We start from the raw sequence: 15,171 nt of genomic DNA, 5'->3' as shown, positions 1-15,171 counted from the left end.
ACCTGGAAGAATCAGAGAGATTATGACAGTGGGAGTGAGCAGAGAAGAGAGATTTTATGGGGATTTTGTCTGCTTCATCCTTTGTTTTTGGTGCCCCAGGACTAACTACAGCTTGTGCTTGTTAACATGAGAAGACCCTGTTGTGTTATGACACAGATTTCAACCGCTAATAGGAAGATGGGTGTTGACTTTATTGTTAGGGTCTCATAAAACTTGTGATCCAGTGAAAGCTACTGCTGGTTGATAACGAGTAATGAAATGTACGTTTAAACCATCATGGATAGGGCTACAACGATAAGTTAATGTCGACAAAAAAATCGATAACAGAAATAAACAATGAATTCCATTTTCGACTATTGTCGCCAGACATGTCTTTCCAAGTGAGGCATCTTACATGCTTATTATCTCTGCTGAAGGTAGCTCAGTATTAAGCGGTAACATAGAGAACTGACGCCATCAAGATCAAGTATGCGTACCAGAGATCCTAAAGTTTGGGAGCTTTTCAGCCTGGATACGGACAATGAAAAGACTTCTTGCAAAGTTTGCGAAGCAAACCTTGCTTATCATGGCAGTACCTCGGTAAAGCATGAACATTTTAGGAGAACAGTTGGACAATTAAACGAAACGAAGTCTGACTTGCGTCAGTAAGATTTAAGTCACTTTCATGCCAATATGGTTTTGATGACATGCATTGCACATTTTATACGCCTATAATGTATTTTGTTATAAAATAGAGGTTGAGTTTTATGCCAGACTGTGCCTATTTGAAAGGAAACACATGCAGTCCAAAGAACAAACGTCAGTTGTTAAAATGTTAAAAATGAAAGACGTCAGTTGCTAAAACTGTTTGATTTCAAACGGTTGAGAATCATTTAGTAATTTTGTTTTAGACTTTCCAGTTGACCACTGAATGTACGATATCAAATGCACATCATATTCTTTTATTTACTGTTCTACCTCTGCTAATAAGCCTGTTGTTTATTTACATGGAGAAAACATGTTTGCTTGATTTTGATTCATCATTTATTTGCCTCTCCGTAAAAAATGAACAGAGATTTACAGATATATGGTTTCGGACCCACACACGAAAACCAGCCTATTCTTAGAAATAAACCATGTTGTCAACACATAATTTTTTTATTGTTATCTCAGCCCGAAGCAAAAACCTACATAGGTAATGTATATTTGGTTAGCTTACCACTGTAGCTCTCATCCAAGCTATTTTTTCTATTAATCCCCCTGTACATTTAAATAAATCATCATACTTTACACAAGAAAGGCCAATGAAACAAACTAATTACTGTCTGAATACAACAGACGTTCTACATTATTTTTAGATGTGATATATAATTTATGTTATACTGTACAGTATTACACTGATTACATTTTCATGTCCTTGTGTAAAGTTTAGTGATTCATAAACTATATTATATTGTGCAAGCCTGCAATAAATGACCCAGTTGTAGTTTTTTGTCTGTTTTGGGGTCTTGCAAGATATGATATTTGTTTTTGCCCTTAGTGTCAGTGAATGAATGTGCCCATATTCTTTTTGAAAAATAGTTCTGAGTACTTTATATTAAAAAGGTACAAATGCTCTGAGATGCTTTGTTGACAAGAAAAATATCTTGGAAAATCAGTTCTGCTTACTTTAGTGGGTGCGTGGGTATTTGGTTGGATCCCTTAACCACTAGGGCCGTAGGGGCACCATTTCCTGTAATGGTTGTGTCTTGGGCAAGTACAGCCTGGTGCGGAAATCCCTCTCCAGGCCAACAAATGTTTCTACCCAGTCTCGAACTAAGGACATTTCGCGAGTTAGACGAATGTGATAACCACTGCACTCCGCTCTTTAAAAGTTCGCAAGGGTATCGTTAATTTACATAATTTTTTTCAATCTTCGTCAAAAAATAGCTCCCACAAAATATTCTACAAGGCGCATGACAGCATCATTCATTCATTCTAAATAATTTCATTGGATAAGACACTCGGGTAAAAAAGGTGAGGAAATAACCCAAATGATTTAGTAATGTTTCCATAACATAAACATAATGCTCTTGGCTCTAGTTTTAGAAAATTCTCCATGTGCTCCTATCCTTAATTTAACTTTAGGGAAACAGTTGTTGCGTCAAAGTTCTAATATAGAGTTGCACCACGTTAAGCTCGACACATAGGCTGCAGTTCCAGAGGTGACAGTCGAGAAGATAAGAGTGTACTTTTTACCATTGTGTAGCTAATAATGCAAATAAAACAATGTACATGTTCAAATCATTGTTGGCATTCCATGTTCCATTATGTAAAAAGAAGCACAAGGCAGTAAAAAAAAGCAACATAAGTAATGTTAGACCACTACTACAAAATCTTGGCTCACTTTAGTTCCGGTTCTGTGTTTTGATTTTTTTGCCCTAATGATTGAGGAATGTTGGGGCTTTGCATTGGAGACCTCGTCAAAACTAACGCATTCCAACCAATTTCTATCGGGTAGAAATTTAGAATCAAATACAAAACTGCATCGGTAGATTCCTCTTTGGCTTTTTAACAAAATGTTTCTCTAAAAAACATTCAGCCTCATCGGGGCGGCAGTAGCTCAGGAGGTAGAGCGATCGTTTTAGGATTAAGGGATCCCAGTTCGAATCCCGGCTTGTCCGTGTTACATGCCAAAGTGTCCTTGGGTAAAACACTTAACCCCCAATACCCCCAATAAGCAGGTTAGCGCCTTACATGGCTGCACAGATCACGGCCGCTATTGGGAAATGTGAAGCACAATGTAAAGCGCTTTGGGAAGTCATTGACTTGAAAAGCGCTATATAAATGCAGATCATTTCATTTCATTTCATTAGGCTGAAGGCTAACTTAGTCATATTTAGTGAAAAACAAGAAGACATTAGATACTTCTTAAACAAATTGTATACGAGAAGGGAAAACGAATCTGCATCCAGTAATTTCAAAAAAGTTAGTGATGCAATGATGCTTTCTCTGTGGCCTATCTGGCTTTTTTTTAAATCCGGTGCACCGGACCAAAAGTTTAAAACTACCATTACAAAAAAAAAAATTGTTCCTTTTGCTTCCATTCTTTTCCTCGATGTCCGTTTGTGTCCCCCGTCCATCAAAATATATTTTTCACAAAACATTGACGTGTACTGGGATAATATTCAAATAATGTATTTCTTTAAAAAATCTGCATTTTTTTTTTAATATATTTGTTTTATTTATTAAGATATTTATACATTTCCATGCAGACTTTTACATATTAAGTCTTTTAACTCAATTTATTTTATTTCTATTTTTAACTTTTTCAAAACCATTTTGATCAAAGGTCTATTATGGTAATAAACAGATACACAATGAATATAGTATGTATATGCAGAAGTTTTCATGTATATTTATCGATGAATAAGAATGAGAAAAATTGGATATATTTTTTTCTAATGCATGCCTAGCTATGTGATTGGGAAACTCAAATCAATGATTTCTTCTCTCTTGGCCATGCCCATCAGCCAATTTTTTAACCATGTTAGCCCAACCCTGCTAACAATAATAATAACAAATGGTAGTGTCCAAAGTATTTAATTGGAATAAAAAAAAAAACTGTAGCTAAGATATGGCATAGTTTTTCTTTCATAATTTGTAAATTTTCAATCAAGTCTCCTGTGCTGTTGTTGCATTCAAGGTAAACGTGAAGTCTAAATTTTCCCTCTTTACCGAGGAAAAAAAATATCGTATTCCCAAGCTGTGGCTTTGGGCCAAAAACAACAAAATCTTCAACATGAAATTACTTAATGATTGAACAACTATGGAGAAACAAATTATTAATGGCAAAGCGTTGATTACACCATTTTAATTGACTTTGATTCATACTTAATTATTTCTTACTTTGGTTTAATTATTTGATATAGGTTAGCATAGTAAAATGTGATTTTGAAAGGCTAAACTACAGAAAACCGTACATCCAAATCGTCCATTATTGTTGTTTACATTTCACTGTTAAACTGTGAAAATGTATTTGGGATAGATCTGATTCCCACATAACTCATATCAAGTGTTAACTTTGAAACAGTTTTTGAAATAGATGCTTTGCCAAAGTGTTTGTTTCTGGACTAAAATCAGTAAAGATGTATTTGGGTCATCTTTTTTCACCACCTGATGTCCTAAAAGCTGAAGTCAAAGAGATACTAAGCACAGTCGGTCTTAGTACAACAGATATTGGATTTTAATTGTTAACTGTGCGCCTATCCTGTGTCACCTTTTATTTAATTTCTAGTTCTCAATTCCCCTATGCTTTGGTGGCCGTAAACTACTGGTTGATAAGATTATTCTGCTTGTTTATGTTTTTGATATTGGACAGCTGCAAATGAGATTGCCTAGGATGCCAGGATTGTTAATTGTTTTAACTGCTATGCACCATTTAAATCAGGGTCACGATTGGCCAATGATGCAGCTGTTCTTAGATCTTCTGACCTTTTGGGGTATATCTGCAGTTTGTAACGTAAGAGATTTAATAAAAAGAAAGGTCTCAGGGGAGGACTTTTAGAACAGATTGGAACTCTCTTATCTTGGGAATTTGTGTACATTCCTCTCTTGTTCTCATTGCAAATTCAAAATTCATTGATGTCTTTTTTTCCTTATTTTCATCGTCTACTAAACTATAAACTTATTAATGGATCAAAGAGACACAGATCGTAGCACACAACACTGGAAGATTGAGCCAAGATTTCAAATGCAGAGACTTTTGCACAAATCCACCATGTTGCCACATATACAGTTACTCTTAATGCAAATTCCTCCAGTCTACCACTCTCCAACTTATCTTCATAAATCAAGGTGCAACACTTTTAAATTATTTTTTTTTCTATACCATCATCGCGCTCTTTTACTAGTCTCTTACATTGCATACATGCTGAAATCCGCTCGGGAGATCATCACACAAGAAAAACAAACTTAGACAATCTTGATCATTTGACAACATTGCATCATGTAAACATGCCTTTTTCACACGGCCTAAGTTGCTTAAAGCTGTGCAGCTGAATTCAAACAAGCAAATCAAGGCTCTCTCTGGAAAATGAAAAAATCTTATTTAAAGGTTTCAATGATAATAAAAAATTTAAATCAGGTGCACATCTTCAAAAACACCGAACAGTAAGCATGCTTCCCTCTCAGTTCTTTATCAGTTTAAAAAAAATGTTCAAAAAACAAAACGAAAAAATACAAATCTGTTTTTTGGAGAGAAAAAAAATCACAAATAACTCTTCCATAAAGATAAATAAATCTATTTGGATATACTCTAAATGGATAAATATCACTCATATACTCTATTCATCTTTTTAATGATAAATGGATCTTCACAATGATGGCACCTTTGCATTCTAAAAAGAAAATGATAGCAAATTGTGATCTTTTTAAAAGATTTCAAGTCCCCGGCTGTCCTTCTCTTTCTCCTGCTCATCTTTCTGTATGGGATCTTGATTTCGGTTTGTGCTTCAGGTGAAACAAAGGTTTAGACGCCGAGCTAAGTGTTGGTTAGTTCATCTCCAAAATCGACGTAGAAGGAGAGCCAGCAAGAGCTAACTACTGTCATTCGGCCCACCTTTCGTCCCCCCGGCTTCACATAGCTGCCAACTCTGTTATATGAGCAAGCGAGAGAAAACATGTTCATGGTACTAGCCATGTTTGTGTAAAGATAATGTATTGCCAAGAGACAAAACATAAACGCCATTATTCTTCTTTTCTTGGCTTTGGCTTGGACGGTGGGGTGATGGTGATCAGAAGCAGCTCCTTCTCGGTCGGCTTCACTTTCAGCCGCAAGGGAAGCGAATGAGCAATGCCTCCCCCAACCCCCTTGAATGTTTTGCCAGAGTGTCCCCCCTATCGAAAACCCCCTCTGACAGGTCTTCCGTTCCTTCTTTTTCTGCATTTGCTACTCATCCTTCCAGACCGGTCCCCTCTTTTTTTAATGGAGCTGACATAGGCCAGAAAAGCACCATGGGACCATCAAAAGACTGCCATCATCCCCCTCCGGTATCCCTAAATAACACAAAACAGCCCCGTTTGCTTGTTCCTCATCCAGCCCTGCGAGGATTTGTCTCTCCCTGTTAGGAGAGACAAGTGAGTTGAGTAGTTGGTAGTAAAAAAAAAATAGGAATAAAATAAATTGGGTTAAAAACAAAGCGGCAGTTAGAATCTCTCTTAGAATTAGATTTATTCGAGTTTTTGTCTCAGATTTTGGAATAGACTCTCAAAGTAATGCTCGGTCGGCAAGTCATTGGGTTTGACCCCCGCGGTGACTTCAGTGTACTCAAATCATCACCAGGTTCATCCTCTCACTCGCACATCCGACCCACTCCTCTTCATCATCAGACGTAGGCAGACTCACTGGACTGTGTCCGCCCCAGGTTGGGTGGTTGGGACAGATGCGCCATGTCTTTCTTCCTGATCTCACAAATGGATTTCCTGCGGGCCTGGACGCCCCTGATGGCCGCCTTAATCTTGCGCCAGCCCAGATGGTTGAGCTCGGCTAGGTTTAGAACCACGCAAATGCCGCTCACCGCAAACATGAAGACCAAAAAGACTGTTTTTTCTGTGGGCCGGGACACGTAACACTCCACCTCCTTTAGACATGGGTAGCGGTCGCATTCGAAGATCCCTGGGACGCTGAAACCGTAGAGGAAGTACTGGCCCGCCAAAAACCCGATCTCCAGCGCGTTCCGGAACACGACTTGGATGATATAAAAACGCGATATTCCTTCCTGTCGACGGACTTTCGAGCTCTTCCCATGCGTGAGGCCTCGCGGGGCGTTGGGGATCTCTTTGACTTCTAGGCAGTCGGGTTCTTCCTTACCGCCACCGCCGCCGTCGCCTCCATGCTGGACCAAAATCCCATTAATGTTTCGGAGCTTTCGGGCCCCGTCCCTTCCGCCATAGTCCCGTTCCATTATGGGATAGAGAAAAGAGTAGCGTCTGTCCCTCTGTTTAGCTGACTGGTGGACAGAGTATGTGATGAAGCAGAGGCTGGGCGTGCAGACTAGTATTATCTGGAAGACCCAGTAACGAATGTGGGAAATGGGAAAAGCCTTGTCATAGCACGCCTGGTTGCAGCCCGGTTGCAGTGTGTTGCAGATGAACATGGTCTGCTCATCTTCGTATACAGTCTCCCCAACGATAGCCACGATCAGGATGCGAAAGATCACCACCACTGTCAGCAGGATCCTAGGAAACATAAATATGAAACAAGATGAACAAACTATGAACAAAGGACTGTTTTTTTCTTTATCGGACAATTAACTGTCTGGATCAGTGTTTGCCTATTAGGAGCGTATCAATTCACTATACATTGTATGAACGGTTAAAACACGCAAGATAAGTGTATCTTTTCATGCTGCTTAAATCACACACCCAGGCTTGTCAGCATCCAAAACATACTCATTCTCGGGGACTGGACGTTCCCTTTAATGTCCCTGGTCAGGTACCAACACAGGCATACTAGTTCAGCATATTGGCGCTTACAAATATATCCGCAGGGAGACTAGGGACGAGAAAATATTTGAGATATTGCATTCCAGTTAGCATTACAGTTTTCCAGTCTTTTTTTTTTGGAGAGGGGGGTGGTGTTTCATAACATTAAATCAAATTCCAGTCTATAGGTGTTACTGCATATAAGCTCCATCCTTTATACTTTTAAAGAAAAACACATGTACTAAAGACATAAGATATAGCAGTCTATAATTTTCAGGTGCCCTCATTGTAACCAAAGATACTTGCAAGTTTGCAAAAAACGATGGTTTACAGAAATGGATTTTACGGTTTAAAATACAGACCTCTACTTTCCTCCAAAACGGCGACTGTAACATGGCAATTGCACATCTGCAACAGGACAGCAACATCACTAATAAGGCACTGAAAGCAGCGTTGTAAAAAAACCCAGTTTGAGGTTTCATTATGTAGCACCCATTGTTAGTCAATTTATTTTTGGTGATCCATTTGTAGCTGGCATGTTTCTGTTATGTTTTTCAGGACCAATGTTGGTCAATGGTGAACAAATGATATTCCTTATTGTGTGTGTGTGTGTTTGATCATGTAAGTGCCTACTTTAAAGTATTATTAGTAATTGTAAATAGTACAGGGTTCTACTCGTTTAGTTAATGTTGCTTGGTCTAACACCCTGCTGGATCCACAAATTGGTTGCATAGTTCTATAGTTCGAAACCTTGCAAAAAGTAGCAGCAGGAAAATCTTCAATGACTCCACATTTTAAACCTTATTTTAGTCTAAATTGGCATTATTTTGCTTTTCTAGTTGTAGAAAGTAAAAACTCAACAACATTTCAGTGTAGATTGAGTCAGGGCAATATATTTGCTAAAAAAAAGCCATACCACACCTATACAAATGTGGCTGCAAAAATTGGACACACAACATATATTAAATTGGCTTTATGCGTATACACTTTTGAGATTGATTTAATGAAATCAATGGAGTAAGGTAATTTCCCCGCAAACACAACTTTTCTGTTTTAATAAAGTAAAGTGGCTGAATGGAAATGAAATGTACTTGTGATGAAACCATCACATAATGACACACAGATCATTTTGGAAGGTTAGAATCCAAGAATGTCCATATTATGAAAGACAATCAGATTTATTACGAAGGCAAAAAAAAAAGATGAGCAACTTTTAACAAACATTTATCATTGTATACTTAGCTGCCACCACTGGCAGAATTGATACTTCTTTCATTGTGATTTTAGATTTACTTACAAGATTTGTGCTATGGTAACCATTAGTCAACTAGTTTGCACAATGTGTTAGGGGAGGTAACTAACGTCATAAGTCTGTTAAAAGGGAATAGATGATTGCATAAAAATAGGAGTGGGCGCATATATCCAAATATTGATATCATTGATACTAAGCAAGTAATTGGATAGGATCTATACTATTATCCTAGGATCGATACTCTACTTCTCCACCAAATTCCTCTTCTCTTTCTGGATCTTGCAGCCCTTCTTTCTCTCTCCCATTGTCCCTGGCCGCTCATAAGTTGAAGCCTCAGTTTATAAGTGACAGGCACACTTTTAACACCTCTCTCTACCTGGCTTGCTGCTGCATCCTGCCTGCCAGCCAGAACAGAGGGCCAAATGTAAGTGTCCCCCCCTGCCAGAAGCTAAAAATGACAGAGCGCAGAATGGTGTGGACTTTTTTTCAACTACAGAAAATGACAACAACAGGTGTCATTTGTATGGGTAAGTGTTCTACTACTGTGACAACACCACCAATTTACATAAGCACATGAAAAAGGCCGGGAACAAATTGTAAGCATGTTACTGTTCCTGAACAAAACATGTAAATCCATTAACACTATTGCAATGGGGCCAATAAAAATTTGACACTTTATTTGCATTACTGACTTTATTTTTAAAAAAATATTCTTGCTTATGTTAGTTCTGTAGATAACAATGATATACAATATTTGTAATTTCTTTCCATCGCTAAATTTTTTTAGATTGACCCTCTTGGCTTTTGTTCTGAAAGACTTGTAATAGAAATAGTTCAATTGTTTTAATACTTTAAATGTTTGAAATGTAGTTATTTAAAAAAAAGCGAAATTTCCAGTTCAAAAATATTTGTGCTATGTTTATTGTAGTTATATAATAACTCAATTATTCAATGATCTGTATCAGATCGCTATCGATCAATACTATGATGTATTTACTTGTATCGGATCCATACCAAAATTCTCATGATCACGCACCCCTGTTTAAAAAAAATCCCTGAATAATATCTATTAATTCATAATATCTAAAATAGCAGTGTGAAAAGTATGTCAACTTCAGTCGCTCTGCAGGGGAAGGCACTGGACTGCAGCCAACAAAGATCTTGATTGACTTGTGACCTACTCTCCAACCGCGTTGTCCAAACAATTTAGACGCAAAGTGACTTGGAAAAAATGGTTCATGCGTATTAAAAAAAAAACTGAAAAACAAAACTAATAGTGAAGGTCAGGCAATCAGAAATGCAAACCAAGGAGTTTTGTCCCTCGTCACCATTCAAGAGCAAACTCACAGAAGTAGAGAAAATGGAAAACTCAGAGTTCATGCTCAAGAGAGACACACCTTCACGTCCTGGGCGCTATTCATGCTGACAACAACCGGGGGAGAAAAAAAAAATCAATTCAACACTTGGCTGAGGAATGCCACAAAATGTCCATGCATGGGCAAACCCATGACTCACTTATGCTTTCGTTTTTCATTTTCTCTGTTTTGTTTTCAGTGCAGCTGTGCATACGTATGATGTATAACAGTGCCAAAGTAAACAGAATAAAACAAAGGGCGTGTCCAATATTCAAAAAACTGTGTTATATAAACTTTAGTCGAGTAATGTTATCGTGGTTGTTATTCAAACCTGTATTTATTTATGGCAGTGGTCCCCAATCACCGGGCGGTGGACCGTAATGGACCGTGGATCGTTTGGTACCGGGCCGCACTGGAAGAACAATAAGTTCCATTATTTTTTGCTTTTTATTGTTTTACTGACACAGCTACGGTCACACTGAACATGATCAGGGGGCTTCAGACGATGCGTTAGAGTCAACTGCAGCCCACTACCCACTAGATCAGGGGTGGGCAAACTTTTTGAGTCGCGGGCCGTATTTATTTAAAACATTTGGCAATGGAGCTGGGCCAAGAATCAAAAAAATAATTGCTTGATTGATTGACCGATTGACCGATTGACCGATTGATCGATGGACCGATGGACCAATGGACCGACGGAACGATGGATGGATGGATCGATCGATTGATTGATTCAATTTTACAGTCCCTCTAAAAAAGATAATGCAGGCATATCCATTTTTTCTCACATGCATTTACTATGTATAAATATACATGACAACCTCCAAATGTACATGTTAGGTTTCATTATATATTTGTTTGCATGTTGATTCATTTTGTAAAATTGGTTTCTAAACACTCAGAATAACCACAACATTTATTGATGTGCATTAAAGAATTAAAAAAAAGCTCAAGTTGGCTCAGAAGTGTTTTTTTTTAAAAGAAATTAAAATGTGCGAAAGATAGACCTTTTTTGTTTGCATGGTTTTTTTAATGTTTTTTTTTTTTTATTTGTTTGGGGGGTGGACATTAACTGATGGAGCTAACGTTTAAATTCTGTTCCTTCATCCGTTCACCTGAGTTGCTAAAATTGGTGAGTGGGATTCGCCGCATTGTTAATCTGTCTTTCTACGCGCATCAGATGGTGACTCGGAGCACAAGTACGTGGTTGTATGAAATTAGAAACACATTCTAAAATTGTCGTCCTTCTCATCGCTTTTACTCTTTAAGAAACAACTTTCCTTTGTTGTTTTCTTCCTCCTTTCAGCCTACTGTTATTTTTTTAGATCCAGGATGAAGAGAACGACACTTCGGCAGCAATCTTTTTTAATGTCACTGCTTGCATGTGAACCTTGGCTCTCCTTGTCTACACAAACACATTCTTATATATTTATATATACAGACGCTCCCCTACTTAGTTTCATTTGACTTATGAAAAACGGTAGATACGAACATTTTTTGGGGATGCCGATAATTATGCGGACATTGCTATAGGCAGGGTTGGGGAGGGTTACTTTAACTGGATTACTTTCAATTACTTTTGCATTACTCCAATACCAAATATGCTAATAAAAGACAAAAGAAACTAAAATAAAATTATGACTCACAACACGTGGTAAGCTTTCTCTCCTGGCTTTGATCTCTTTGATCTCCGACAAAACTAACATAAAATGCGACAGAGACAAAATGAAAATAAATCCAAACAGTTTGCCAACATCATTTTTGCCGTTCCATGTATTCCGTTACTCCCCAAGCCTGCACAAAATTTAGTAATTTTATTCATATTTAGTTTATATATATATATATATATATATATATATATATATATATATATATATATATATATATATATATATATATATATATATATATATATATATATATATATATATATATATATATATATATATATATAGTGCAATACAAAACAAGGGCTAAAAAACTGAATGAAAAAATAGCATCTACTTACACCCAAAGTGACCAAAACGAACTATTTGACTTTTCATATTTTGCCTATGCTTTTTTTTTTAGGTTTTTTTGGGTACCTGTAGCAGCAGAATAACGGACAAATGTGAGGCATTTTGTGAAATAAATGCTTATTCCTCACCCACAAGTATTTAAAAAAACATGGGCTCATGTGAAGGTTCATGTATTTTAGCTCATTTAAATAAACTTAGTTTTTTAAAATGAATTACATTTTTTAAATCAACTCTCCCTTCAACATTTTGGGGGTTTTGACCCGTTTAAGTACGAATTTAGGCAAAGGGCCCGCCCACTGAATTTAAGACTGGGCCAGATAACAGTTGGATGGAATTTATTCGGGTGAAGGAAAATCTACCAATCACAGCGGGTTTGCCAGTCTTGTGTGGCACAGATGTGGATTCACAGGGCGGAGATAATCCTTTTCGGCGCGTGAGGGCACGCACTTGACATGCGCCTCTCATCAAAAACCACAGGCCACTGACGACCTCTAAAGAGAAAAAAATACAATTTTGTTTTATCTTTTTACCTGTGATGAACTGCCAAGTCCTAGAGTAAAGGGGGCTGCAAAAAAAAAAAAGACATTTGGGGGGGTGGGGGTGGGGATCTCTTTAATTGTAGCTTATCACAAGCAACACAACATCATCTCGCCCAGTGCTTCGCATCCATTATGCTGGGGGTGGGCGGATCTAAATAAGTACTTGGTTCTGATATCATTGTTCCGGGATTAATTCTCTGCTTCTCCACCATTTTCCCTCAAAATGCCGCTTCTCAATGTAGATAGCGCAGCCTTTCTCCTCCTCACCCAGCCACTCATTAAGTTCATGCCTGACTGACATGCACACTTTTAGTACCTCTCCCTACCTGGCCTGCTGCTGCATCCTACCAGCCAGGCAAAAGAGAGGGCATAATCACTTTGCCCCCCCTACCAGAAGCTAGAATTAATAGAGGTAAGCAGAATGCGCAGCGCAGTGTGGAATTTCTTTCAACTGCAGAAAAGGAAAATTCCAGGTGTCATTTGTAATCTAAAGTGATCTGCTACTATGGCAACACCACAAGTTATAATAAACACGTGAAAAAAACTCACCCTGTGCGGTAATCAAAAATATAAACATGTTACTATTCCTGCACTAAAACCTGTAAGTCCGTTGTCACTATGGCAACAGAACACCAACAACAACCGCCTCACCCGCAAAGCCACCAGGATTGCAGGTGACCCCACCCACTCATCTCACAGCCTCTTTAATCTGCTGCTGTCAGGGAAAAGACTGCAATCCGTCAGAGCAAGAACCAGCAGGTCCTAACTGTTAAATGTAAATTGTGATTCAAGCAATGAGATTATTTCTAAATGAATGTTATAATAATGTAAGACACAATAATGAGTTTGAATGATTGATAAAAGAGGCTTCCAAACTTATTTTGGGGACATCTCTCTTATAAAACTGTTATCCTTTTCTTTTCTTTTCAGGTGATCTGTTCCGTTTGTGATGTGATGTTTGTTACTACGTTATTGAAAATAAAAAATATTTTGGAAAATAAAATAAATGAAAATAAAGATTCAGTTACTTGGCTGATCACTGAAACAAAGCAGGGATACTGAACAATGGTATGCTTTTTTGAAAACATAAAATTACGCAATTTCCTGCGGCACATTAGTGTGCCCCGGCACACTGGGTGAAAATCTGTAACGGTTGCCATGGCGCCCAATTGGCCCCACCCGTGTGGCGCCAGCTACGGCTTGACAGAGTGGCTTTCTGTCTTTTTATGCTCAGTGCTCTCATTTTTCCTTGGTCAGTCCATCAACGAACCTCTGCCCCACAAGACGTGGGTTCTGACTCGGTCCTGTTGTCCTGTTGGTATTTCCTGTCCCTTATTGTTCCCGTTTTTTCTGTCCAGTTAAATATCGGTTTCCAGTTTCGTTCCCGTCTATTTTTGTTTTGTTTATTATTCTCTCCAGTTTTCGTTCCCGTCTAGTTTGTCCTGTTTATTTCGATATCCTGTTTAATTATCATTCCTGTCTGTTCTGTCCTGTCCGGTATCGACCCCATCTGGCTGATATCTGCTCGGTCAATTGGAATAGATCTCGTCGGTCTCTGGCTTCCTGTCTTTCAATGCCAGACTGCTGCCTTACGTGCATGACTCCCCATTTCACGTAAAATAAAAGGCTTGTGTAAGAACGTTATGCGGTTGGGTCCTGATCCTGTTCCGGTTCTTGACAAAAATCACTGATCTACACCAGTGTTTCTCAACTGGTGGGTCGGGACATAAAAGTGGGTCGAGGGCCTTTGCCATGGCAAAATAATACTAAAAAAGACAAAAAAATAACTGAGGGTCATTTCAACTCCCAAACAGTAGATGGTAATAATTCCCTGCAAATGCAAGTGGACACCTACCACACCACATGAAAAGACTGATCATTTTTTTTACGCATGTTGAGCATTGCGAAATGATTTAACCCAAAAAGAATTATTGCCCATTTTAGGTACTATTTTACATGTTCAAGATTGTTTTCCAAAATGCAATTAAAATAATTTAAAAAATTCTTAACATTATCAAATTATTTTCCAAAGTGTCACATTTTTTAAAGAATTTACAAACTTTATACCAGTGTTTCTCAACTGGTGGGTCGGGACCCAATACTGAGTCACAGACCTGTTTTTAGTGGGTCACGGACAAAATAATGCTAGGAAGAAGAAAAACGGAGGGTTAATTACACTAATTAACAGTAGAAGGCGATAATGCCCTGCTCGAGCTCTTCTTCGTGTTCAGTTAGAGGGGGACCACATTTTATTTGATTGTGATTTTGTCTGTTTTATTCCCCCTTTCGGCCCAAAATAATAGGTCCCAAAAAAGTTAGTTATAAGGGGTCGGAAAAGTCAAAAACTGACAGCAAATATTGAATCCAAACGATTGCAAAATACGAAAATGGTGTATGAGAGTCTGCCGTAGAAGCACCGCTTGAAAATAAAGTAAATGTTTGAAATATTTTATATTTTTTGCCTTTTACCAGTATATTAATCTCTATTAGCTGCACAATTAAATAATTATTAATGTTCAGGTACACGCCTCATTATATTTGGAATTTCTTTCATTATGTGGCTA

The 15,171-nt window shown here is 38.0% G+C and overlaps 1 protein-coding gene across 1 annotated transcript in view; it reads right to left on the bottom strand.

Moving 5' to 3' along the window:
• Window positions 1-5,890: 5,890 nt before the first annotated feature.
• The window catches only part of gjd1b (gap junction protein delta 1b), a 51,469-nt gene continuing 42,188 nt past the window's right edge, over window positions 5,891-15,171 (bottom strand). Inside the window, exon 3 of the mRNA XM_088345399.1 lies at window positions 5,891-7,197. Within this exon, the coding sequence (XP_088201525.1) occupies window positions 6,345-7,197 (853 nt within the window). The 3' untranslated portion in view covers window positions 5,891-6,344. The remainder of the gene's footprint in view (window positions 7,198-15,171) is intronic.

Source organism: Urocampus carinirostris, chromosome 10 (assembly GCF_059441175.1).
Source record: "Urocampus carinirostris isolate Australia breed hairy pipefish chromosome 10, RoL_Ucar_1.0, whole genome shotgun sequence".
Classification (NCBI taxonomy): domain Eukaryota; kingdom Metazoa; phylum Chordata; class Actinopteri; order Syngnathiformes; family Syngnathidae; genus Urocampus; species Urocampus carinirostris.
This window is presented reverse-complemented; position numbering and strand designations above follow the sequence as displayed.